The following is a 23,514-nucleotide window of genomic DNA, read 5'->3' on the forward strand; positions in this document are numbered from 1 at the left end:
CGACCATTCGGTGAAAATAGACCAAGAATAGATGAGTGGGAAAGTCTGTAGAAATAGTATTTCTTCTGATGAAAGGCCCAAATGCTGTTCTTCCAGCATGCACGAGATTCAGAGAGTAACCTTTCACTCTGTGCGTATATCTTGCGGATAATATTTTGGTCGTCTATTCTAGAAAGTATTATTTTTTTCCCAAAGATTGACTATGCATTTGGTGTGTGCATGCTTGTGTAATTTACAAGAAATGACACTCAGACATCATCACACTGAAATTCAGTTGCCTTAATAAGTTACTAAGGGAAACACAGAGAATAGCATGCTGACAACCCAAAGTCAATGAAGTATAAACACTGCTATTCCAAGTGTCACTGGTGTGTTATTTCCTTTTTTCCTGGCATCTGCTCTATGTAACACTGTACATACACGTGATACAGCAGTTCATTAAACTGTTTCAGTTAACTCTGAAACCAAATTAGTACATTACATGTTTATAAGGCTGAGAATTACTGCTTCCCTGTGAAATTACACAATTAATCAGGTGCATTATTTCTTTAGGAGATGCAGCCACGTTTGACATTTAGGGATAAAAAGAACAATCCTTTAATTTGTTTCCATTTCACCATTTAGTCTCAGTGGGGTAAAGGAAGCAAAAGGTGACATAATTCCTCATTTTTCCTTAGGAGGTCAGAACTCTACATGCTTCCTCTGTCTTATAATAGCATTCTGAATTCTTAAAAGGAGTACAAATAAAAATTATTTTGGTTTTGAACTTCTTATCTGAGTGTCACAGTCTTTGAAAAATTCAGACAATGGGAAGGGTACTTAGGAGTCTTCAGTTTCTTATGGCTTTATACCACGAATTTCCATCAAGTCCCGATTATTCAGTAAGTTTTAAGGCTCCCTTTGCAAACTTTCAAGATGGTCCCAATGTCAAAATCTGTTAAGCAGTGATATGTGCTTCACTTTCCTTTTTCACAGACCTGGCACTAATTTCTCTGATTCTTTTTAAAGAGTAGTTAAACTAGACTCAACCTTTAGTCACTTCACAGGGCATGCATTTCCTTTTAAAATCCATGCTACTTCATCAAATAATATTGCCAACAAATTTAAAAATACTTTTCAATACCCTGTGTGTTCCTATGAATTGCCTCCTCCACCTTTGATTTCACTCAAACTATGTGAAGCGTGCTGGGCAAAGCCATTACCAGAAGGCAGAGGGACAGGTCTAGCTCCAGCAGCACCTGAGCTGATGTTGTGCATGCTTGCTCAGAAGGTTAAGAGGGCACCTGGCAGTAAACAACTGTTTTCATAAGAGGAAATTACAATTAACAGAATAATTTCCACAAGTCCCTAAATATCCTCTTTCATGTTCTTTATTTAACCTTCATTTAAGAGCCCTTGAAATTCACTCATGCTTTCCTAAATAATGACTAGGGACAACTTGAAACAGACACAATTCCCTAAACTCATTCTTGAAATAAAAAGGTGCATTATTGAAGCTTCACTAAAGACCTGTGGGAGTATACAAAGCGAATAGAAGGACTATTTTCAAATAGAGACCCGATATAATCCTTAAAAAATATGCCAGCTTTCCAGTGGAGAAAAATTGCTCCATTCTATTCTCAAAATAAAACTTAAAAAGAAAAAACTATCCGGGCGCGGTGGCTCAAGCCTGTAATCCCAGCACTTTGGGAGGCCGAGACGGGCGGATCACGAGGTCAGCAGATGGAGACCATCCTGGCTAACATGGTGAAACCCCGTCTCTACCAAAAAATACAAAAAACTAGCCGGGCGAGGTGGCGGGCGCCTGTAATCCCAGCTACTCCGGAGGCTGAGGCAGGAGAATGGCGTGAACCCGGGAGGCGGAGCTTGCAGTGAGCTGAGATCCGGCCACTGCACTCCAGCCTGGGCGACAGAGCGAGACTCCGTCTCAAAATAAAAAAAAAAAAAAAAGAAAAACGAAATAGTTTTTGGTGACTAAGATGTACTCTGCATCTATATCTGGGTACTTCCTATTTGACTTTTGTGCCATCTTTATTCTTCTTTAAATTTTTTTATTATACTTTAAGTTCTAGGTTACATGTGCACAATATGTAGGCTTGTTACATATGTATACATGTGCCATGTTGGTGTGCTGCACCCATTAACTCGTCATTTACAGTAGGTATATCTCCTAATGCTATCCCTCCCCCTCCCCCACCCCACTTTTCCACTTTAGAAAACGTTAAAATTTGTCAGTTTCCCAACAGTGCCCTTCCACTTTTCGGTATTAATACAAGTGTGCCTTAAAGTACCATGTGCTAGTACACATGCTTGAAAAACTAGAGGTGCACTAGTAGTTGACCACAGTTCTACAGAACATTTCAGTTATAAACCTCTTCAATCTTAGCGAAGTTGATGCTACAGTAAATAATGCTAAAATAAGACTTCAGTAATCAAAAACATTTTTCAATAACAAAAGTAACATGCACACACACACTGAAGCAAATATTGAGTTTTTCATTGTAAGAAAGTACGTTGTACTTACAAGTCATTTCCCCTGCAAGAATAAAAGACAGTGAATAGCGAAAAAGATTACCTCCTGCTTTGATAATTGTGCCATTTTGACACTCTTCTATTTCAATAAGAAAAACTATGTAAAAAAGGTGATTGGTGTGAACTGTCCAGAGCAAAATAATTCTTAATGTAGACAACTAAAGAAAGGCACTGAAAAACCAGACATCAAAAGGAATGAAGCATTCCTTAGGCACAACAATCCTAGCATAATGCTCCTTAAGAATATAGGAAATAGTCTTAAAACTTAATCTTTATGCATTTATGAAATTTTTTACTGAACTAAAATATCAATCTGGGATATTTAAGTTGCCTTAACTTTTCAAAAAATGCAAAACTTTTTGGATTTGGATTACTGAAGTTATTATTTTAGCAGTCAACTGGTTCCTTAAAAAATATTTCATCAATTGAGACTCAAAAATCAGAAAAGAGCTGTGATTATTATACCCATTTTACACAGGAAGGAAGTGAAGCTCAATGAGGTTATGTACATTCATTGCCCAAGGTCACACAGCTAGTAAGAGCACAGAAAGAGGATTCAGACCCAAAGCTACATTTACCAGAGTCTGTGTTTTCTTTAAAAAAAAAAAACAAAAAACCAAAAACAACAACAACCATGTTCCACTCTCTGCTTTGATGTTATGCATTCCTAGCATATTATTTTTTAAAGTACAAAAATACTAGGGAACTGCTGCAGAGAGTGCAGTAAAACTTGTGCCCTGTAATTTATCTGCTTTTCTAAAAAAAAAAATTAGAAATTTAAAAAATTGTTTTTTTGCCATATGTGGCTTATTATAGCATTTATCCATGCAATAAATATTTGCTGAGTAACTCTTATAGATGCTGTTTTCTACAATTTTTCATTGAAACACATAGCTTTTCATCAAGATTATGGCTAAGCAGATTCTCCATATTATGGAAAACTTGCACTTCTATAAAAAAACTGTATTCTAAATTCTAAACAACTCACATGCAAATAAGGTTTTGAAACACATCGAATTGTTAAATGAGGACTTTATTCAAATTAGTTCTGTTTTACTAGTTTTACTGAAGATACTCTTAAAAGGTTAGTCAATAACTGTATTGTACAATCGAATGATTTCTGAAGCTGATCTTGATCATTTTAATAAGATAGTTCTTAGGAAGTTAGGTTACTTTCTTTTAAAAATTATACAGTACATATCAAAATTGCCTAATGGCTTAAGACTGCAAACTTTCAATCTAAATACGTAAAGCTGAGAATTAGCAGTTAACCACATACATTTAAGCATCTACATACTATAGATTTTAAAATGATGCCCATAGTAACACAGAATGTCCCAGTAATAACTCAGATATAACAAATGCTGGAAAAATTCTCTTTTAGTATCATTTTCAGAAAACGACGACTGTCTTCTTTATTATAGATCTCTCATTAAAACATACTAATTCCTGAATCAAACAATCCTCCTACCTCAGCCTCCCCAACAGCTGGGACTACAGGCATGTGCTATCATATCCAGCTAAAATGTGAATTTTTGAATTTTTTTAAAATTACTGTTTCGTTTAGGAAGTCTATATAAACAACTATTGCCTTAATCAATTGACTGGCAGTTCTGCAAATTTATCATTGATATAAATACCACCAACTTTCTGTAATTACTTTAGTATGCCAATCTCTTAACAAAATAACTCCTGTGGATTAAAAACAGTATTTATCAGATTCAGAGATGGCCCCAGTCTACCTTAGCAATAATCAGCAATTATAACAACTTAATATACTATCTGTTCCCAAGGAAAGGAGAATATAGCATAGAGTTATTCTTGGGAGTTAAAATAAAGGGACTAGAACTGCAAAGGATGTTTTATTTTTAAAGTAAATTGGAAGCTTCTTTTAGGATATTTTCAACTACCATATTTTCTTAATTTTATAAAACTCAAAGACATTAAGAAAGAAAGAAATCTGGTTGAGGATAAGGCAAATGTTGGTAAGAATCCTCTGACTCGTGTTCTCTCTGAGTAACGAGGTGAATAGCTTGCTATGAAATCCTTTTCTCCCCTTCCTCCAAATCTGTGTTTGTATCTGAATTTTAGCACTCCACAGTTTCTACTATACTTAAGTCTTAAGTCTACTCCTAGTACCATAGAGCAGGATGTTAGTTTTCTTTTTTCTTTCCATTTTTTTTTTTTATTTTTATTTTTTGAGACAGAGTCTCACTCTGTCGCCCAGGCTGAAGTGCAGTGGCTCAATCTTGCTCGCTGCAACCTCTGCCACCCTGGTTCTAACGATTCTCCTGCCTCAGCCTCCCAAGTAGCTGGGATTACAGGCTCCTGCCACCCTGCCCAGCTAATTTTTGTATTTTTTTTTTTTTTTTTTTTTTTTTTAAGTAGAGATGGGGTTTCACCATCTTGGCCAGCTGCTCTTGAACTCCTGACCTCGTGATCTACCCACCTGGGCCTCCCAAAGTGCTGGGATTACAGGTGTGAGCCACCGTACCCAGCCGGCTTTCTTTTTTCTAGGAAAAGTTAGAAAAGATTTTAAGGCTATGAGGAGCTAAGATGTACTCCTGTCCTAGCAAGAACATTCTGTGAAATTGACTGGTGGGCAGTGAAGCTTGTTTCTGAGATCAGCAATAGAGTTTCTTGTAACGTAGTAAGTGTGAAAATAGCTATTTCCCAATCATCTTGTTCATTCCACGCACATTAGGGAAGAGGAAAATTCAACTGAGGGCCAATTCTCCCCTAAGAATCCTTTAGTTTAATTATGACCACAGTACATTAAACGTCTGTAAGACAACCATGTTAGCTCTGCTGCTCCTGACTGCAGTGGTGGAAGAGAGGAAACTCTTTCATTACTAAAAAGACAGGGAAGGATGCCTTTGCGGGTAGAAAACATGGCTGAAAATTCAATTTAACTGAACACTAGGTCACTGTGCTTCTTGTAAATGAACATCTTTTTGCTGCTAATTTTGTGCTATTTTACCTTTCATTAAAAAAAGTAATTCAAGTTAAACTCAGCTGAACAGCGAAAAGCTCTTCATATTTTGAAGCATTTTGGAACAATTACTTTGACGGAAGCCCTTGACAGTTAAATGACTCCGTTAAATGAATGTTATAGAAGTCACATAATGATTTTTAGTGAAATATTGAATTTAACCACAAATGAGGAAAAACCAGTCATAAGCGCTATGGGTATATTTGAATAATAACATCTTGCTTATGAAGCTGAATGAATTCTATAATTTTTAATAATCAGGCAATCAACTAGTTAGCTGGTGGGTATGTTCCCCATCTTGGTGCTCTCTACTCATTTTTTATTTTTGCTTTTGTTGTTGTTTTTTTAATCTGTGAAGCCATTAAGAAAATTTCAAAACTAGCAAGAATTTTCTCTTAAATTGGTACAGTATTTTACAGTTAGACAATTAATGAGTTGCTGTCCCACAAGTGAAGTCCTCCTCTTTCCTTTTTCTCATTTGCTGAATGAGATTCTTTCACAAGGTAAAAAAGCAACAAAAGTCAAGAACATGCTGCCTGAGAAGTGTGAATTCAGTGTATGCCAGTGCTTCCTGCATCTGTGGGACTCAATATTCCTTTTCTTATTTTATGGATCAAATGTGAGATAGTATCAAGGCTTTTTGCATGTTTTCTCAGGACTAATAACTGAAATATGTATTGAAATAATAAAACTGGTACTGTTCAATTTCCTTTTTAAATTCAATTCCAATATAAGTGAGAGTTATCATTGTGATGGTGAAATCTGACTTATAAAATTCTGTTTTCTGGAGAAAGAGAGGAGCTAGAAATCCCTGTAGACTCAAACCGTGTGAGCTGTGAGTGGGTAGGCACATTTGGACTGAAAAAATGAGTCAGAAAAAAAAGAATGTTCTTGTTTGTCTGGCAAGCTGGGGTGAAAGTCGATGCTAAACATACTGAGTGGTATAACTTGGATCTCTACCCACTGCGTGCGGTTGCATTTCCTGATTCTTCCAAGCAGGTGAGGCACAACCGTCTCCATGTTCTCACTACTCCCTGCATTTATCTTCATCAGCAGCAATTGTCGATTTATATTTTAATTGCCTATTTACATGTCTGCTCCCCAGAAAAAGGTCACTCCCAAAGAACAGGGAATATCTTTTCATCTTGCATCCCCCAACATTTCTCAGTTCAGATTAAGCTGTCCAATAAATGTATTTTTTAACTAGTAAACTTTTAACCTCTTTGGTTGACAGTGAAAATACATGGAAAAGGCCAGATAGTTTAAATATAAATACTAAAGTCCAGATACACAACAAGCTGCTTAAAGTAGCTATTACCTATAATCTTGCTACTCAAAGTGTGGTCCACAGTTCAGTAGCAGCAGCAGCATCTGGGAGCTTCATACATCCAGAATTTCAGGCCCTGCCTTAGACCTCCTGAGTCAGAATGCATTACAAGATCCCCAGATAACGCTATGCACAGTGAAGTTTGAGAAGCATTTACCTATAACATATGATAGTACGATGTCTGAAGAAGTGATGGGCATATAATGGAGAAGAAATAAGGCCAGGGATTCTGATTAATACAGAAGTCTACTGAGAAAGTTTTAGAGCTCCCAGGACAGAGTCACTCAATGCTCACAGGTGGGAAACTCGCTCATATCAGTTCCCTTGGAACCCCTTCCAGACACTTCTTCACAACTCTTTCCTGTTTAAAGACAGAGCTGCTCTTAAAAATTATCTTTTCTCCTTGGTGCAAAGAGAGCATTTATCGTCAGCATGCTGACATTTCCAGGAGCTTTGGCTTCCTCCACTGAAAATGTGGATGATCGAAAGGATATTGCTGACACCTGAATAAGAAATCCAGTGACTCCAAGCTATGTAAATTTAATTATTTCCTTTAATTTTTTTTCAGGAATCTTATTTTCTTTTCCAGAGCTTTGGAGAAGTCCTGGCAATTTTCATTTAAAAGAAATACAAGTCAGCAGTGGTTCACTGAACAGGCTGACACGTAATTTCATAGGGGGAGAGGCGCTCTGTCTTTAATCTAATTTGTGCTCTCAATTCCCAGCTAATGTATCTAGGGATCCTGATGTATGCATTTACAAGGAGACATCTGTAATGCAGAGTCCAGCTCTCTGCAATTCTCTGAAACATGGGTAAAAAATTAGTCTGGGCTCTTGCAGCTGCCCTACAGCATGATAAATCTCTATATACTCACAGATGTAGAAATATTCTCGGCCTGGCCTGAATTCAAATCCTAGAGAAAAGGGAGTGAAGAGCTGGAATTTTTCAGAGAACTTCAGCGGTCCATTTGGAGAGTGAGGCCGGTTACATTCCCATCTCTTGAACCCTTTGGAAGTGTGGTCACAGGCACTGTAGCCATCAAAGTTCACCATGTAGAGGACATAGCGCTCAGTCTTATCTTCTGGGACGGAGTCCTCATAGTGAGGGCAGAAAACATCCAGGTAATCATTGATACAGACATCAATGTGGTAGTCACCCCTCTGGAATCTGTTAGAAAAAGAAGAAACATGTGATAATTCATAGAGAAGGGGCTTTCTGCTTGGAATCAGTGGTTAAGCTATTCAATAATTCTGGAGCTAAAGCATCTAGTATAGTAAGTTCTTACTGAATGCCATTATGATTTGGGGCATGGTTTGAAATGTTGCAATTCCCAATCCAAGCCACAAAAAGCCATTTTACAGAGGGATTCCATTATATTTGTTTCAAAATATCCTACAAACAAAGTGCTTTGCTTTCATTTTAAATATTAGATTAAATATCACCCTTTCAAACTGTGGAACTCTATAGAGGTACTAATGTGCTGTTTTCCATGTTTCATTATTAAAAATCATATATTAAAACAAAGTTCTTCTATTTTTATAATAGTGTTTCACTTAATAACTATTTTTGAATAAATGAATGAGGAAATTAAAGAACAAATAAATGACTGAATTGTTTTTTGTTGTAGTTGAGGCCATTTTCCACTTTCTATGCAAATGAGAATTAGAGCCATAAAATTGGGAGAATTAGAATCATAACATTTTACAGTTAGAAAGAAAATTCCTAAAACACTTCCATTTTAGAGAAAAATAAAAAGACATAAAGATGAAGCAGTGAGTGATGAAGCGAAACCTAGTGTGGAGACTTCGGATCCCAGTTCAGTGCTTTTCTTAGATCTGCGACGTCAGAAACTTATTTTAGTGCATCTCGCTTTCGATGCAGCATCTTTTCCATATTGAGAAAACAACCCATCTAAATCAAATGACTTTTCCCCTCATTTCTTTTAATTCTACAGGTCATGTTCTAGAGCTGAGCTGGTGAGTAATGAAAAGTAACAAAGCCAATGAAAATAGCCAAAGCTATGGCAAATTCATCCTAGTTAAAAATGTACACATGTGAATACACACCCTCCCCACCACAAACACCACACTATCTGCTTCAATTCTCATCTCACAAAAGTTTTGCTTGTCTGCTTTAACTAATGTGTCTTTCCCCAGCAGTTGAACAGTATTTCCCAAAACACAACGATGTGTGAAACAGGAACTGTTATGCATACAACTTTCTTAGTCTAAAATCACGGTGGAAAAGCATACAAAACTCCTTTGTTTTTAGCTGATGAGGAAATTCTTCTCTGAGCCCTTAGAAGTTTCATCATAAAACTGTTACTGCTGAAAAACAATGCTCATAAAGTCATATAATCTCTGAGCTGGACAGTCTGAGCGTGAACACTTCCCAGTGGCAGTGAGACAGTCTATTCCATTTTTGGACATCTCTAAATGTTGGAAAGTTTCTTCTTATATTCAGCATAAATCCACTTCTGTGTAATTTCTACCCAATGGTCCTACTTCTGCTGCCTGGAATTACAAAGAACAAATCAAATTCCTCTTCTGCAAGGGAGTCCATAAAACATTTGAAGATGTCAGCTATATCTCTCTGTATCTTCCTTTCTGCAGACATCTGAAAATCTTGATTCCTTTGGTTCTTTCTAGTATAGTTCCCAGGCTCCTCATCATTCTAGATTCTTGCCCCTTCTCATAGTCTCCAGTTTCCCAGTATATTCCCCATAAAATGCTGCACTCGAACATTGACATAAAAATGACCTCTCACAGCTTTGACCAAAGTCCACCCCAGTAGAAATATACCACCGCTCATGCCTGTAATCCCAGCACTTTGGGAGGTCGAGGCAGGCAGATCACTTGAGTCCAGGAGTTTGAGACCAGCCTGGCCAACATGGCGAAACTCTGTCTCTACTAAAAATACAAAAAATATTACCCAGGCGTGGTGGCACATGCCTGTAATCCCAGCTACTTGGAAGGCTGAGGCACAAGAATCGCACAGACCTGGAAGGCGGAGGTTGCAGTGAGCTGAGATCACACCACTGCACTCCAGCCTGGGTGACAGAGTAAGACTCAATCTCAAAAAAGAAAAAAGAAAGAAATATACCACTTTCACTCTGGATGCTAAATATTCATTGATAAGCCAAAATACTCTTCTGAGAGACAACATTGTGAAAAAGTGGTGACACCATTCGTTTTGACTGAGTAGACCTAGATTTAAGAACTGGATCTGCTGTTGGTTGAGTGGGAGATTCATAAATCACTCTGAGCCTCAGTTTCTTCATATGTAAGTTGGACTAATCATGAGAACCTGCCTTCCTGACCTCCTGTGGCTGCTTCAAGCCTTAGATAAGGAAATGTATGGAAAGAACTGTGTAGATGTAAACCACTGCTACCATCATCAGGATATACCGAAGCATATGAAAATAAGTAAATAAAATATTGATTTAAAAATAATAGCAGTAAGAACATACAACAGAGATAAAAATAATATGTGTGTTTCCCCTTTTAAAAATCCAAAAGGAAAATCATATAGAAATGTTAAATTCTGTCCTTAAATGTCAAATGATCCATAGAAACTCCACTTGACTCTGGCTCTTGAAAAGTAGCATGCTGATTTACACAAGAGAAATAAGGAAAAATTCTCAGAATATTCACTTTTCGGCTAGAGGATCCCAAAATACATAACCATTTTTTTAAAAAAAAACCGAAAACACTCAGAAGTATTTATATTTGCAGTGATCACGGGTTTACTTTTTCTTCATTACTAGCAGACAACAATTTGTCAAGATGCAAGGAAAGCCTGTGTTGCTTTTAAAAGATTTTTTAACATCAAGGTAACATCACTACCAAAGTACAGAGAAAAGACACTGCAAGGTTCAGATAAAAGGGTGCTGGGATATGAAGCATCAGCACTCAGAGTAGCCTGACAGTTTTGGATAACAGCCAGACAAGAACTGCAGCAGAAGGCAATGCCCAGATGCACTTTATATTATTATATTATTATTATAGATTTTAAAGAGATTCAAGGGGGAAGTTTTTTCTTTCCCTAAGTGTCACTCATTTTAGCTTCTGCTAGCATTTGGCACTGCTCAAAGTGAAAGTAAAAATTAAAACTGCCATTGTCTGGACCCATTCTGCTACTCCTTTATTCTACAATTCCATTATTCCACAACTGAAAACAAGAAAGGCAGTTTCCTGATGCCTAAAACTTTTCTCTCCTTTCCTAACTTTTATCCCTGTTAATGTGCTAAATTTTTACTAAAGCAAACTGTGAGGTTGAAGACACATTCTACTTTGTGTTGACCAGCTATCCCTTCTGGTGACATTTTATTTCGCATGAAGTGTTAAGTGAATTACTGTGGTACCTGTTTTAAACATGTGATTGCCCCAGAAATTACAATTTCTTTTTTTTTTTTTTTTGAGAGGAGTCTCACTCTGTCACCAGGCTGGAGTGCAGTGGGGCGATCTCGGCTCACTGCAACCTCCACCTCCATAGTTCAAGCAATTCCCCTGCCTCAGCCTCTTGAGTAGGAGGCATATAGGCACGCGCCACCACACCCAGCTGATTTTTGTATTCTTAGTAGAGACGGGGTTTCACCATGTTGGCCAGAATGGCCTCGATCTCCTGACCTCGTGATCCGCCCAGCTTGGGCTCTCAAAGTGCTAGGATTACAGGTGTAAGCCACTGTGCCCGGCCACAATTACTATTTCTATCCTTTTAGCCATATGACAAAGAAAAGATGATGATTTACTATAGAATCAATTTACACTTTTGTTTCAGATCTTAAATTCATATAGTTTACTAATATAAATTTCAAAGGGTGGACAATATAAATATTTTTAAAATGCCAAATTGGAACTCATAAAATGTATCTACATAACGTACTCAAGTATAATCCAAAGAAAAGTTTAGGATCAGATATGCTAATGCTATTAGGTTGGTGCAAAAGTAATTGTGGTTTTTGCCTTAATATATCAAATCATGTTCTCTGGGTATAAAGTCCAATGGAAAAATTCTTTTCTGACCATACTGTGAAGGAGCACATAAGTTGGCTAATATTAGAGTGCTTATTATGTTACATTCATTATCTCAACTTAATCTCTATTACAATGCCACAGAATAGCCACTATTATTACTACACCCATTTAAAGATGAGGAAATTCAGATTAAGAAGTCAAGCAACGTGCCCAATATTACACAAGTAGTAAAGAAAAAGGGGAGGCAGAATTCAAACCCAGTCTGACCTCGGAACCAAAGCTCTTCACTTTTCCATTTTGTGAGAGATTAAATTGCTAGAGCCAAGTCCTTAGGTCAGCTCTGTATTCCTCCAGAGGGACCCATTTTCATTCTTGATGAGGTTTCAGTTCTTTCCTTCCTTCACTGATGCAACAAACATTTGCTGCATCCAGGATCTGCTATGTGTTTTACATATGTTATCGTATGAAATCCTCCAAACCACCCTATTGTGTAGTTTTAATTAGTTTCACTTTACCAATGAGGAGAGGACATTCAGAGAGGGCATTGTCCAACTTTTTATAGCTAATAAATAGCAGAGTTAGGATCTGAACTCAAGTCTTACACGGTTCTGAAGCATATTCTTGTCTTCCTAACCACAATGGTTCCAAACCTTCACCAGCCATAGTAACGACCCTCTTAAGAGTTTGGTCGTTACCTTTATATTTACACTGATCTTCTAGCAGAGCATTGCAGCAAGGTGTCCCAGCCCTACTGTCTCCTCCACGAGGTTTGTCCCAAACTCCTAAACTGAAAAGCTAAGGGGTGTGTCAACATTTAGAATAAGCCTCAGATTGCAGGGTTAGCTCCTGACTCATCCTTTCACAGAATAACATGTCAGCAGCCATTCACATAAAGGGATCTTTTTTCCATCAGGAAATAGCTTTCATGAACTCTAGCTCATATTAAAAGAGGAAACTGACATCTAGGAAGACTGATTCTGCATGCCAATATTTACAAATGCCATGGGTAACACAGCCATTGCTTTAACACATTTGTAAATTTCTTGGAAATTTTCTTGTAAATGTCTTCTCTTCGTGTCTTATTTTTAATTCCATCCCTTGTATCAGCAGTTCTATACCTCTCTCTGAGATCACCACATAATTTTAACTATAAGAACATCTGGCTCTATACCAAGCCAGCAATAATTACAATACAATCTCTACTAAATTATCACAGTGCTTCACAATGTAAAAGCACGCTCAGTTACCATAGTTAGAAAAGCAATTGTGTTTGAGTAAAACAATTACTGCGCTGCCTGTTTTCACAGTGCAAAAGTCTCAAGAGTCAAGAAACATCTCATATGCACAAAAAGATGGTCCCTGCTCCCCACCAGACTGCATGGCCACTTAGGTCAATGTTCTGTGAAAATAAATAGTTGACCCTTGAGCAACACGGGTTTGAACTGCATGGATCCACTTACATGTGGACTTGCTTCTACCTGTGCCACCCCTGAGACAGCAAGCCAATCCCTCTTCATCCTCAGTCTACTCAATGTGAAGACAAGGATGAAGACCTTTAGGATGATCCACTTCCACTTAAAAAGACTAATTATATTTTCTCTTCCTTATGATTTTATTAATAACATTTTCTTTTCTCTAGCTTACTTGATTATAAGAATACAGTATATAATATGTTTAACATACAAAATATGTGTTAATTGACTGTTATATTAATGGCAAGGCTTCCAAGCAAACGTAGGCTATTAGTAGCTAAGGTTTTCAGGAGTCAAAAGTTATACCTGGATTTTCAACTACATGCCGGGTCAGTGACCTTAACCTCCCACATTGTTCAAGGATAAACTTCATATTATATGTACTCTATTATGGCAAGAATACATTGTAAACATTTATCAAAATTTGGCAGTAGACTGGTTCAGAATCAATGTCATAAATATTATGAAAGCGTAATTTTAGTTAATTTAGGAAAATAAAATTCAGCATGGCAACTAGTCCTTTGCAATCATCTCAAATACCAAAAATGAATTATGTACTTTACGGTAGTTCTTGCTGAACCAGAGACCACCTGGAGCATTGGATAAAAAGCACATTTCCAGGGCTATTGACAGCAAAAGTAACAACTGAAGCTGGGATTAGAGCTGAAAAGTGTGCTTCTGGAAAGTGTGTTTGTCTCTCAGTGTTTACCTACGACATTCCATTGTATGCTGAATAAATTCTAATTTTCAATTTAAAGCCACTGTTAATGTCTCTCCCTTACTGAGCATGGTGGCTGACACCTGTAATCCTAGGACTTTGGGAAGCTGAAGTGGGAGGATCACTTGAGCCCAGGAGCTTGAGACCAGCGTGGGCAATACAGTGAGACTCCATCTCCATAAAACATTTTTTTTAAAAAGAAAATTAACCAGGCATAGTGGTGTATGCTTGTAGTCCCAGCTACTCAGGAGGCTGAGGCAGGAAGATCACATGAGCCTCAGAGACAGAGGTTGTAGTGAACCGAGATTGTGCCACTGCACTCCAGCCTGGGCAACAGAGTAAGACCCTGTTTCAAAAAAAAAATTGCTCCCTGTACTGAACCTGTCTGCAAGAAGTAAGTCATGACTTCAGTCTCAGAATTCAGATGAAATAAAGACAAGAGAAGTGAGGTAACAGTTGATAACTACCTTTTCATTTAGATCTCACCAGTGTGCCCTCAACTTTCTACTGAGTGAGGAAGCAAAGCACTGTTTGATGACATTAGGTAGCCTAAGCCATAAGAGCTCTGTCCTCCAAAGTACTTCACTTTCAAACTTGGGTGACTGCAAAAGGTACATCTACTACTTAAATAGTCTAGGTCCTTTATTAGTCTCAAGTGTAAGTTATCAATGTACTCTGACCCTGTCTCCTGGTTCCTCTTTACTAAGGTAAGTAGATATCACCTCACTTTTCCTCCTTATGATTTTCATGGTGCTGACCTGACTTCCTCCTCGACACCACACTCTAGTGTTGTGGATATTGACAGCTGGGGAGGCCACATTGAAAGGACACTCAGGCAGTGCCCTGGGCTTCAGGCTGCAGAGGAGCAGCACCATAATTCTCCTTCTCTGAGTTCATCTTTAGCCACTTTGCCCTGCAGTGTTCCTCCTTTTATTCCATCCTCATTTGCTAAAGCCAAAACGCATTTCATTTTAGTAGCTGCAAAAGGAAGGGTATGGTGCATATTTAAAATGTTCTAAATTGGCCTTTAGCATATGTTGCTGGCACAGCAGAGAGCCTGCTTCCAGGGAAATATGTATGGAGGTATTTTATCAAGTAGCTCCTGAGTGAAGTTTCTTCACTCCATAAATATAGAAACAGCATTACTGAAAGGAGACAGTGTTATTAGAGGTTAGGAAGCTGTGAGATACTTTCATCCTCCTTCACATTATGTTTTAAAGAATTCAATAATGAAAATGTTATTTCTCATGAACTGGATAGTTGATTATTACATTTTAAATGTATTTTAATCTGTCAAAGAGGTGATTGTTTTAATATTCCTACTTGAACAGAAATCCAATGTCACTTCTTTAATTACAAGGCAACCTAATGTATTACATTCTGAAATTGAAATGTAAAAGAAGGATATGATTTATGGTCAAAGATTAAGCAAATTTATCAGCTTAGGGTTCCTCCAAAATTTTAAACTAATTCTAGAGTGAATGTATCTTGGGAGCACTGTCTTCAAATTCTACTATTACTGATTTAAAGACTAATTTCAGAATAAGATGTCTGTTTTTAACTAGTATAATTTTTCATTTGTCCCAAAAGGGGATAATGGGTCCTGCAACAGATATGGGTTTGGTTTATAAATATGTTTTTGTGAGGAGATGGGCAGGACAGCAGTCTCTGTTGTACAACATGCTGCTTCTTGCCTCCTTCTGTTATTCCTTTCAGCACAGAATTCAAGCCTTATGGCTTTCCTATTCTAAATCTGAAGATGCTCTCTTTTTTTTTTTTCTGCTTTTTTTTTTTTTTTTTGCTTTTCTGCAGAGGTTAAAGCATGGAATACAAACAGCAAATCAAACTCAGGGTAGATAAATAATACCAGTATCACTGAGGGCTGAACAGATATTTGTTTTGTTAATTTTCAATTTCTCTTCTCTCTCATGGACTGAAACATGTCTGTCTTTCAGATGTATTGGTAATCAGCCTCCATGTTCAGCTCTGAGAAATAGGAGTCATGGATAGTTTCACTGTTACCACGCCAGGTGTGAAGGCTGAATGAGATATTATATGATGACCAAAACACATAATTTCAGACCAATCCAGCTCTTCCAGGCTTTAGAACATGCTAAAAACAATGAATATTCCTAGAGAAGTGAAGGTTTACAAGTTAAAAAAACAATTCAAGGATAAATTTCAAAGATGTTTCCTACTCATTTTGCAGCAGAAATGCAGTATGCTACAATATATACTGACAAAATGTTTGGAACCTTGAGTTGGTGCTGTGTTTATCCATTAATGAAAGTTCCAACAGAGTTCTTGTACATGCATGTTTTGATAATTATAAATTCTGCAGCAAAAGAGTTTTACCTTGAGTTCAGTAACTGTTGATGATGATAAGAAGACATCATTTTCTTGGCCAAATATTTAGAATTCATCAGCAGTTTATTATACTACCCTGTCACTTTTTTTCTTGTATGTATGTGTGTGCACTTTAAAAGCAAAACATTTAAAAATCCCACAATACTAATTACTTATATCAGATAGATGGATAAAACTCACATAGCTTTTGCCTGTTGCTTTTCTCCTACAAGTCATGTCAATCTGAATGACTTTTTAAAACTGGTTATCTCCCAGGAATTGCACCTGTTTCATATACAGGGACCACAAAATGTTCTCTCCTCCAGTGTTTTAACTCATTTGGAGTTTGTTTTATTAGCTTGATGGAGGAGCTTCAAAGGAAAGAAAGCATTAAATTGGCAGAGCCTAAACAAGACTTTCCCTCAGGAAGGTGCTGGAAGCTTTGGGTGACAGTCTAATTGCTTCTAAGCCCCCAAAGAGGCCTCAGGCATGGAGTAAGAGTGTGTCAACGTCAACAGGCCAAGGCAGCCAAAGCATTAACCAGGCAGAGTTCTAAAGACCTAACACATCACAGATCACTTCAAATGGTTTTCAAACAGAGGTTTTAAAGAAATAGTTAATGTCTGGCAATCAGTATAGTCCTAACAGAGGTCACTCCCACAATGCAAAACAAGCTCCTCCTCCACTCTTGCTGGCTGGGAGCTTCCTATCAAAGCTGTACTTCAGGTCTTAAGCCAGTAGAGTTTTATATCTCCCACCCCCAACTTCAAGCACATGGAGCAGAACACCTGCCACATACACACAGACCCAGCAAAAGGACACACAGGAAACTATCAAATAGGCTATCTAGCCACTGTCCAAGGAGAACAGAATTAAACAAACTGATTCTGTTCAGGGGATGTGGGAGTCAATCAAATAAACTACCTGTCAAACTGCTTACTTCCACGTAGCCCCTTTGTATCTTCCAGATACAAAAAAAGAGAATTACCTAGCAGAATTTCAGGCTATTCACAGTTTGACAAATAATAATAATAACCAAAGGGTAATAGTAAATCTCCTTTTTATTGACCAACTCAAGGAGAGATTTTTAGAAAACAGTGATTTAATAGTTCTTAAGTACTTGGTGTGCAAAGAGTGAACTAAATATTTGTATTATGGGTTGATGATAACTTACTGGAATCATTACAATCTAAATCTGAAATTTAGCCCAGACTTTTAAAAAATTGAGATATCTGATAATTAATCTGTTAATTTATTAAGCAAACAAAAACCAGTAAATCGGAAGAAAGAAAATACATGTGTTTTATGACTTTCTTTTATGTTTGATCTTCATCAGACAAGGGGAAGCATATATTTAGTAATGCTAGGGCATTATAATAATAATAATGTTTTCCTACAAAACTGTAGACAATAAAGCAGAAATTGTGGCTGTTTCTACGGAAATTGGCATGTGCAAGGTAATTACTTCTATTTGGCCAGTTAGGGCCTCGTGAGCAGTTGGATACAAATCTGGGACTGGGAATGAGGCTAATACAAAGAAAAGAGCTCCGCAGTCGTTAGAAACGAGGTGGTGGTCACAGTCATAAAAAGTACTGAATTCATCTGAAATCAGTGTATAGATTTAGATGAAAACCGGGACTCTGCTGAATGCAAATTGTTGTAATTCTTACTATACTATTTTTATATAGACTTTTTTTATGTATAGATCTCCTTGAAGATAGTGATGGTGTTTACTTGTCTCTGTATCCCCAACACTTAGCACAATGTTTGCACATAGTAGTGACTCCATAGATGTTCGATGAGGAGGAATTGTAGCTGAAGGGTAGTGATGCTGAGAAACAGAAGAGCTGTGTAAAACATCCAATAATCTCTTCCTGTGTTCTGGGTCCCAGTATACAATTTTGAGGGAAGTTAAATATTATAAACAAAGGTCAAGATCAGGAAACAAAATAATGGCAGGCTGCAAAAGGGAAAATGATCATCAGGACTGTTGTTAAAGCAATGCTAGAAAATTATGCCTAGCCAAGTAGATAACTTAAGCACCTAAGGCAGAATGAAAGTTTCTCTCTTGTCATTAAGTCCTCTATTCAATTACCATTTATCGGGGTAATTAAACACTGGAAAGTGATGCCAGGCTAATTGTTAGATTATGATAATTACACGTCTTTGCTATGCTACAGCTGATCAAAATAAGATGTGGTCCTGTGCACTTAGCCAAAGCTGCTCTGTAATCGTCAGACTTTTGTACAGAGCTAGGACATTTATTACTAATTCATTACAAATCAGGCAGAGAAGCTTATTATTTGTAATGCTTCTACCCACCCCCACCCCCAACAGCCTCCTGAAACAAGACTCGCAAAAGGTTAAGCACAAACCTCTGCCTCTCATTGGCCCATTTCCATCCCAATTACACAGCTGAGCAGCATTAGGTGCCTCTATTTGAGAGGGTTCATCAGGCTGCTTCACAAACATCCTGCAACCGCCTATCACATTGGCAGAAACATCCAAGACTCCTTTTCAGCCCCTGCCAACCACTGTTTCGCTCTCAGTTGTGTCCCAGCAACCATGAGTTGGAAATACAGAGGCTCCTTTGGTTTTGGGGCTCCCTCCTGCTCAGGTCAGGCCTCAACCAGGCTGAGATACGCCCAGGGGTTTGCTCCAGTTAGCAGGAGTCATGGGGAATACAGACTGTTCTCCACCTACCTGACATCCAGTCTCTGTTCTTCAAGCCAGGGTCAGGAGAGGAAACCAACATTCTCAGGATCCCACCAGAGTCACCTCAAAGTTACCAAATAGACTCGAATCTTTGGAGGAAAAGACTAGAACCAATGCATTGTCCTTGGGCTTTACGAGGCCAGAGTCCCTGGCATATCTGGGAGTTAGAAATCTCTCCTTCCATCCCTGTACTAACTGCTCCAGGTCACTGCCGGAAGGTGGGAAGGCACACAGGTATTTTATATTCTTCATTTGGCTTTATCCTAGGACTTTTGGGGTCCTCCCTGCAACCATCATCAGAATGTGTTACCATGAGCCACTGTGAGGTGGAGAAAGCATACAGCATCAGGTTGAAAGTTTAGTAACTGCTAAAACATTTATGTCATGGTATGGCTCTCTATTTTAGGACTTTTTTTTCTCATTATTTTAGCAGTGTTACAGACTGAATGTTTGTCTCCCCCACCCCAATTCATGTTTAAGCCCAACCCACAATGTGATTGCATTTGGAGACAGGTCTTTTTTGGAAGTAATTAAGGTTAAATGAGGTCACAAGGGTGGTGCCCTAATCCAATAGGATTAGTGTCCTTATATGAAGAGACAGCACAGAGCTCACTCTCCTTCTGGCATGTGAGGACTCAGTGAGAAGATGGCTGCCCCAAGAGAGCCCACACCAGAAACCAACTCCTGCTGGACCTTGTCTGGGACTTCTAGCCTCCAGAACGGTGAGAAAATAAATCTCTGTTGTTTAAGCCACAGAGTCTATGGTAGTTTGTTATGGAAGTCTGAGTAGACTAATATGAGCAGTTTAACATTAAATTAGGGATGCAGTGGGGGATGGGGTGGTTTTGAATTACATTGCTCTCAGTGACTTCAGATGTATATAAACATCAATAAAAAACAGCTAAGTAAAAATGGCCAGAAAGGAAGGGAGCAAGGGGGAAGGAAGATGGCAGAGTTATGCCACTACCAGCACTTCTCATGATATCCTGCACATGGGAGAGACTCAATATCCACTTGCTGCTCTGAGCAAATGCCTGCTCTGAGGCGAGAAGGCATGCTATTTTTCTAAGTAAGCATAGTTTCACCTCTGAAATTAACTCATGGCACTACAAAAACGACTGTATTATCACCTGGCAACTGTGTTATCTCACTGTTTCAGCAAGGCTTTTGCCCAGAGATAGAATAAAGGGTGCTACAGAAAAGTCACATATTCCATTTTACCCTTCCTTGACCCTGGAAATTAAAACAGAATATGCCACCACCCTTCAACAATTGTATTAAGTGCATTCTAGGGGCAAAAGAAACCATGAGGTACTTTGTTAACACCAGAATACATGAAACTGTCATTTCATGTACACATTTATTGGTGGCCTGTGGTTTAGACTGGGGAGCTGGGGAACAAAGGTACTTCAGTTCATCACATAAAAATGGTTTTGCACTACTTAGTATTATTATTTCCTCCCCACACTCATTAAAAGGATATCCATTCATACAGCTGGATCCTCTATTTACTTTTATAGCCTGGACCACAGAAAGATATATGCAAGAATAATGCAATCATAAAAAATAAGAAACTAATTGCTCCATCCCAAGGAAACATAAGGGGGAGAAAGAAATAAACAATTCACCATTTATTTCTCAGAAATAAATCTAAGCACTTTAGAGGATTCTCAAGCACTACAATATTTCTACCTACTTAAATGCTTGTCTATCTCAATGACAGAGAATATAGTTGTTTTTCTTTTTCCACCTTTCATCTTAATAAACTCTTACTTTCAAAATGTCTACCTTGGAAAAGAACTATAGTTCAAAGCAAGTGCACATGATCCTCCAATTGAACTTGCAGAATTTTTGGTATTGCTACAAGCTCTGAATGAGCCACTTGTGTGGACTGCAAGGTTTCAGAGGGAAGGTTAATGCCAAGACACAAAGAGGATGAAATAAGTAGATGATAATGGGCACTCCATGCCCATGACAACTCAGCACTGTGAGCTTTGAGAAGACAGGGTCGCAACTTACTTTCTTTAGTACCCAGTAGTGCAATCCCAGATCCCAAAGTTTCACGATGTACACATTAACATTTTATTGCTGCTCACATTGTTCAAGGCAGACAGAAAGAGAGGATGTGAGCTATTTTTGGCCACAAACTCAGTGTTGATGAGCTGGGTCAAAAAACAACACAGGATTTACAAAACCTATGGGAGATATTAAATGAGATTGGGACTAAGCACAGAATCTGTATGCAATGTGAGGGTAAATGTTACTCTAATATAGCACATCAATTGATTTATTTACAGAATAGGATAATTTCACTTGCTGATGTTTTAATTCAACATCTGGGTATCTACCTTGTACACGTCAAATATTTATCAAAATCATACCCCATTTTGCATGCTAAAAAAACTTGGATTTTTTTTTTCAGTTCTACAAATATAAAGTATTCCTTTCAACCCTCTCTCTGAGAAGTAAAGGTATAGGGCAAAGAGGGATTTCACCTTGGCATATCTCAGATTTCTGGCTCAGGACACTCTGTATCTGAGAGAGATTCACAACAGCCAAAACCCACTCAGGGATGTTTTTAAATCCAGTCATGCCGGGCGCGGTGGCTCAAGCCTGTAATCCCAGCACTTTGGGAGGCCGAGACGGGCGGATCACAAGGTCAGGAGATCGAGACCATCCTGGCTAACACGGTGAAACCCCGTCTCTACTAAAATACAAAAAAATTAGCCGGGCGTGTTGGCGGGCGCCTGTAGTCCCAGCTACTTGGGAGGCTGAGGCAGGAGAATGGCGTGAACCCGGGAGGCGGAGCTTGCAGTGAGCTGAGATCCGGCCACTGCACTCCAGCCTGGGCGGCAGAGCGAGACTCCGTCTCAAAAAAAAAAAAAAAAAAAAAAAAATCCAGTTATTAGTTAAAAACCCTAAATCATGGTCTCTAAAAGTACTGGTTACTATGGTTCTATAAACATGACTAGGGAAAATAACATGACATATGCTGGCCAGGTGAGCAGATCAGAAGCACAATCTACCAGGCTAATATAAAGAGTATACCCACTCTTGGTGCTGTTAAACCCGCCCTGAAGCATGCACTAATATTCAGGGCTGGAGCAAGGGAGGATAGCGTCCTATCTGCAGAAACACCTCTTCTTTCCTTGTGTAGGCAGTGAAGCTGTGCTGGAATTGCATTTCCCACCATATGACTGGGACATGATCTGAAGCTTACATACACTTCAATTTATGGTTCTGAATCCTAAAACGTTACAAATTATTTTAACTCACTAGAGGAAATGAAAATTAGGAGCTGTGAGAGGTGCCTATTGTTTTTTTGTTTTAGTTTAAATATGAATTTCTGGCATAAAAGCTGAAGAAATACACTTACATATGCATAGCACTTTCTGGTACAGCATTAAATTTAGTTTATTTTTTAAATAAGGGTGGTGCCTTCTGGATATAATTAATATCTCTAAAGATGTCAGAGATGTTTACAAGTATATGGAAACATGAAATACTGCATTTCTTTGGCAATTGGGACATTTAAAAATTCGTATCACATATGGGAAAATTGAGTTGATTCTAATGATGAAAAAAACTTACTGGACAACTCAAAATTAGACATATCACTCCTGATTTTCTTTGAATCTATGAACTCCTCCCACATAAAACTTTTGATAAAGGTTTTGACTCAACAACAGCTACAACCATCTTAGTAGAGTTGAGAGCAACAAAATCCTAACTCACCACTGCTTGAAAACACCAGGTTATTTGCCTTCGTATTCTAGACCAATAACCTGGCTTTGTATCCTAGACACTACTGATGTTCACTAGTCTTAACCTACAGTAATTATATAAATATAAACAGCGTGCATGGCATCAGCTTGTAAAAAGATGGCCTTTTTTTTTTTCCATTGATACTTGGGTCTTAATAATTTCATAAGAACCCTACTTCAGAATCAAGACTATAGAGAGATATACTAGTAAAATAAAGTTTGAGCTGTCATCTTATCCAGCTGTTTCCTTTTAGAACTCTTAACTATCTAGTTTCTTTTTTGAAAATATCCAGGGGAGAATTTCATTCTAAAATAGTAGCTCTTTTCCAGGACCTATAGATGTCATTCAAAATTCAGTGCATAAAGAAATTCTCTTTTCAATGGCATACAGCTTTCCAGTGTAGTTCAGAGCAATCCCCTCAACCCTGGCCTATAAGAAGATTTGAGATAAATGTATAGGAAATTTAGCTTATGTTTTCCTAGGAAAGTTGAGCTGATTGTATTATCGACTGTCTATTGCATTAGCAATTTCCAACTGAATTACAAACTGTTTCCCCGCATTATATTGCTATTGTTCAATATCATTTTCATTGCCCTAATGAAACAAAGCTATATAATATAACCATAAAGTACTGATTACAGTTAACCATAATGGAAGCGAGCTAAGGAAAG

At 38.0% G+C, this 23,514-nt stretch overlaps 1 protein-coding gene across 1 annotated transcript in view; it reads right to left on the minus strand.

Moving 5' to 3' along the window:
- The window catches only part of EFNA5 (ephrin-A5), a 303,193-nt gene that overhangs the window by 40,820 nt on the left and 238,859 nt on the right, over positions 1–23,514 (minus strand). Inside the window, exon 2 of the mRNA XM_011949313.1 lies at positions 7,726–8,018. Within this exon, the coding sequence (XP_011804703.1) occupies positions 7,726–8,018 (293 nt within the window). The remainder of the gene's footprint in view (positions 1–7,725; positions 8,019–23,514) is intronic.

This window comes from Colobus angolensis, unplaced genomic scaffold, assembly GCF_000951035.1.
Source record: "Colobus angolensis palliatus isolate OR3802 unplaced genomic scaffold, Cang.pa_1.0 Scaffold298, whole genome shotgun sequence".
Taxonomy (NCBI): domain Eukaryota; kingdom Metazoa; phylum Chordata; class Mammalia; order Primates; family Cercopithecidae; genus Colobus; species Colobus angolensis.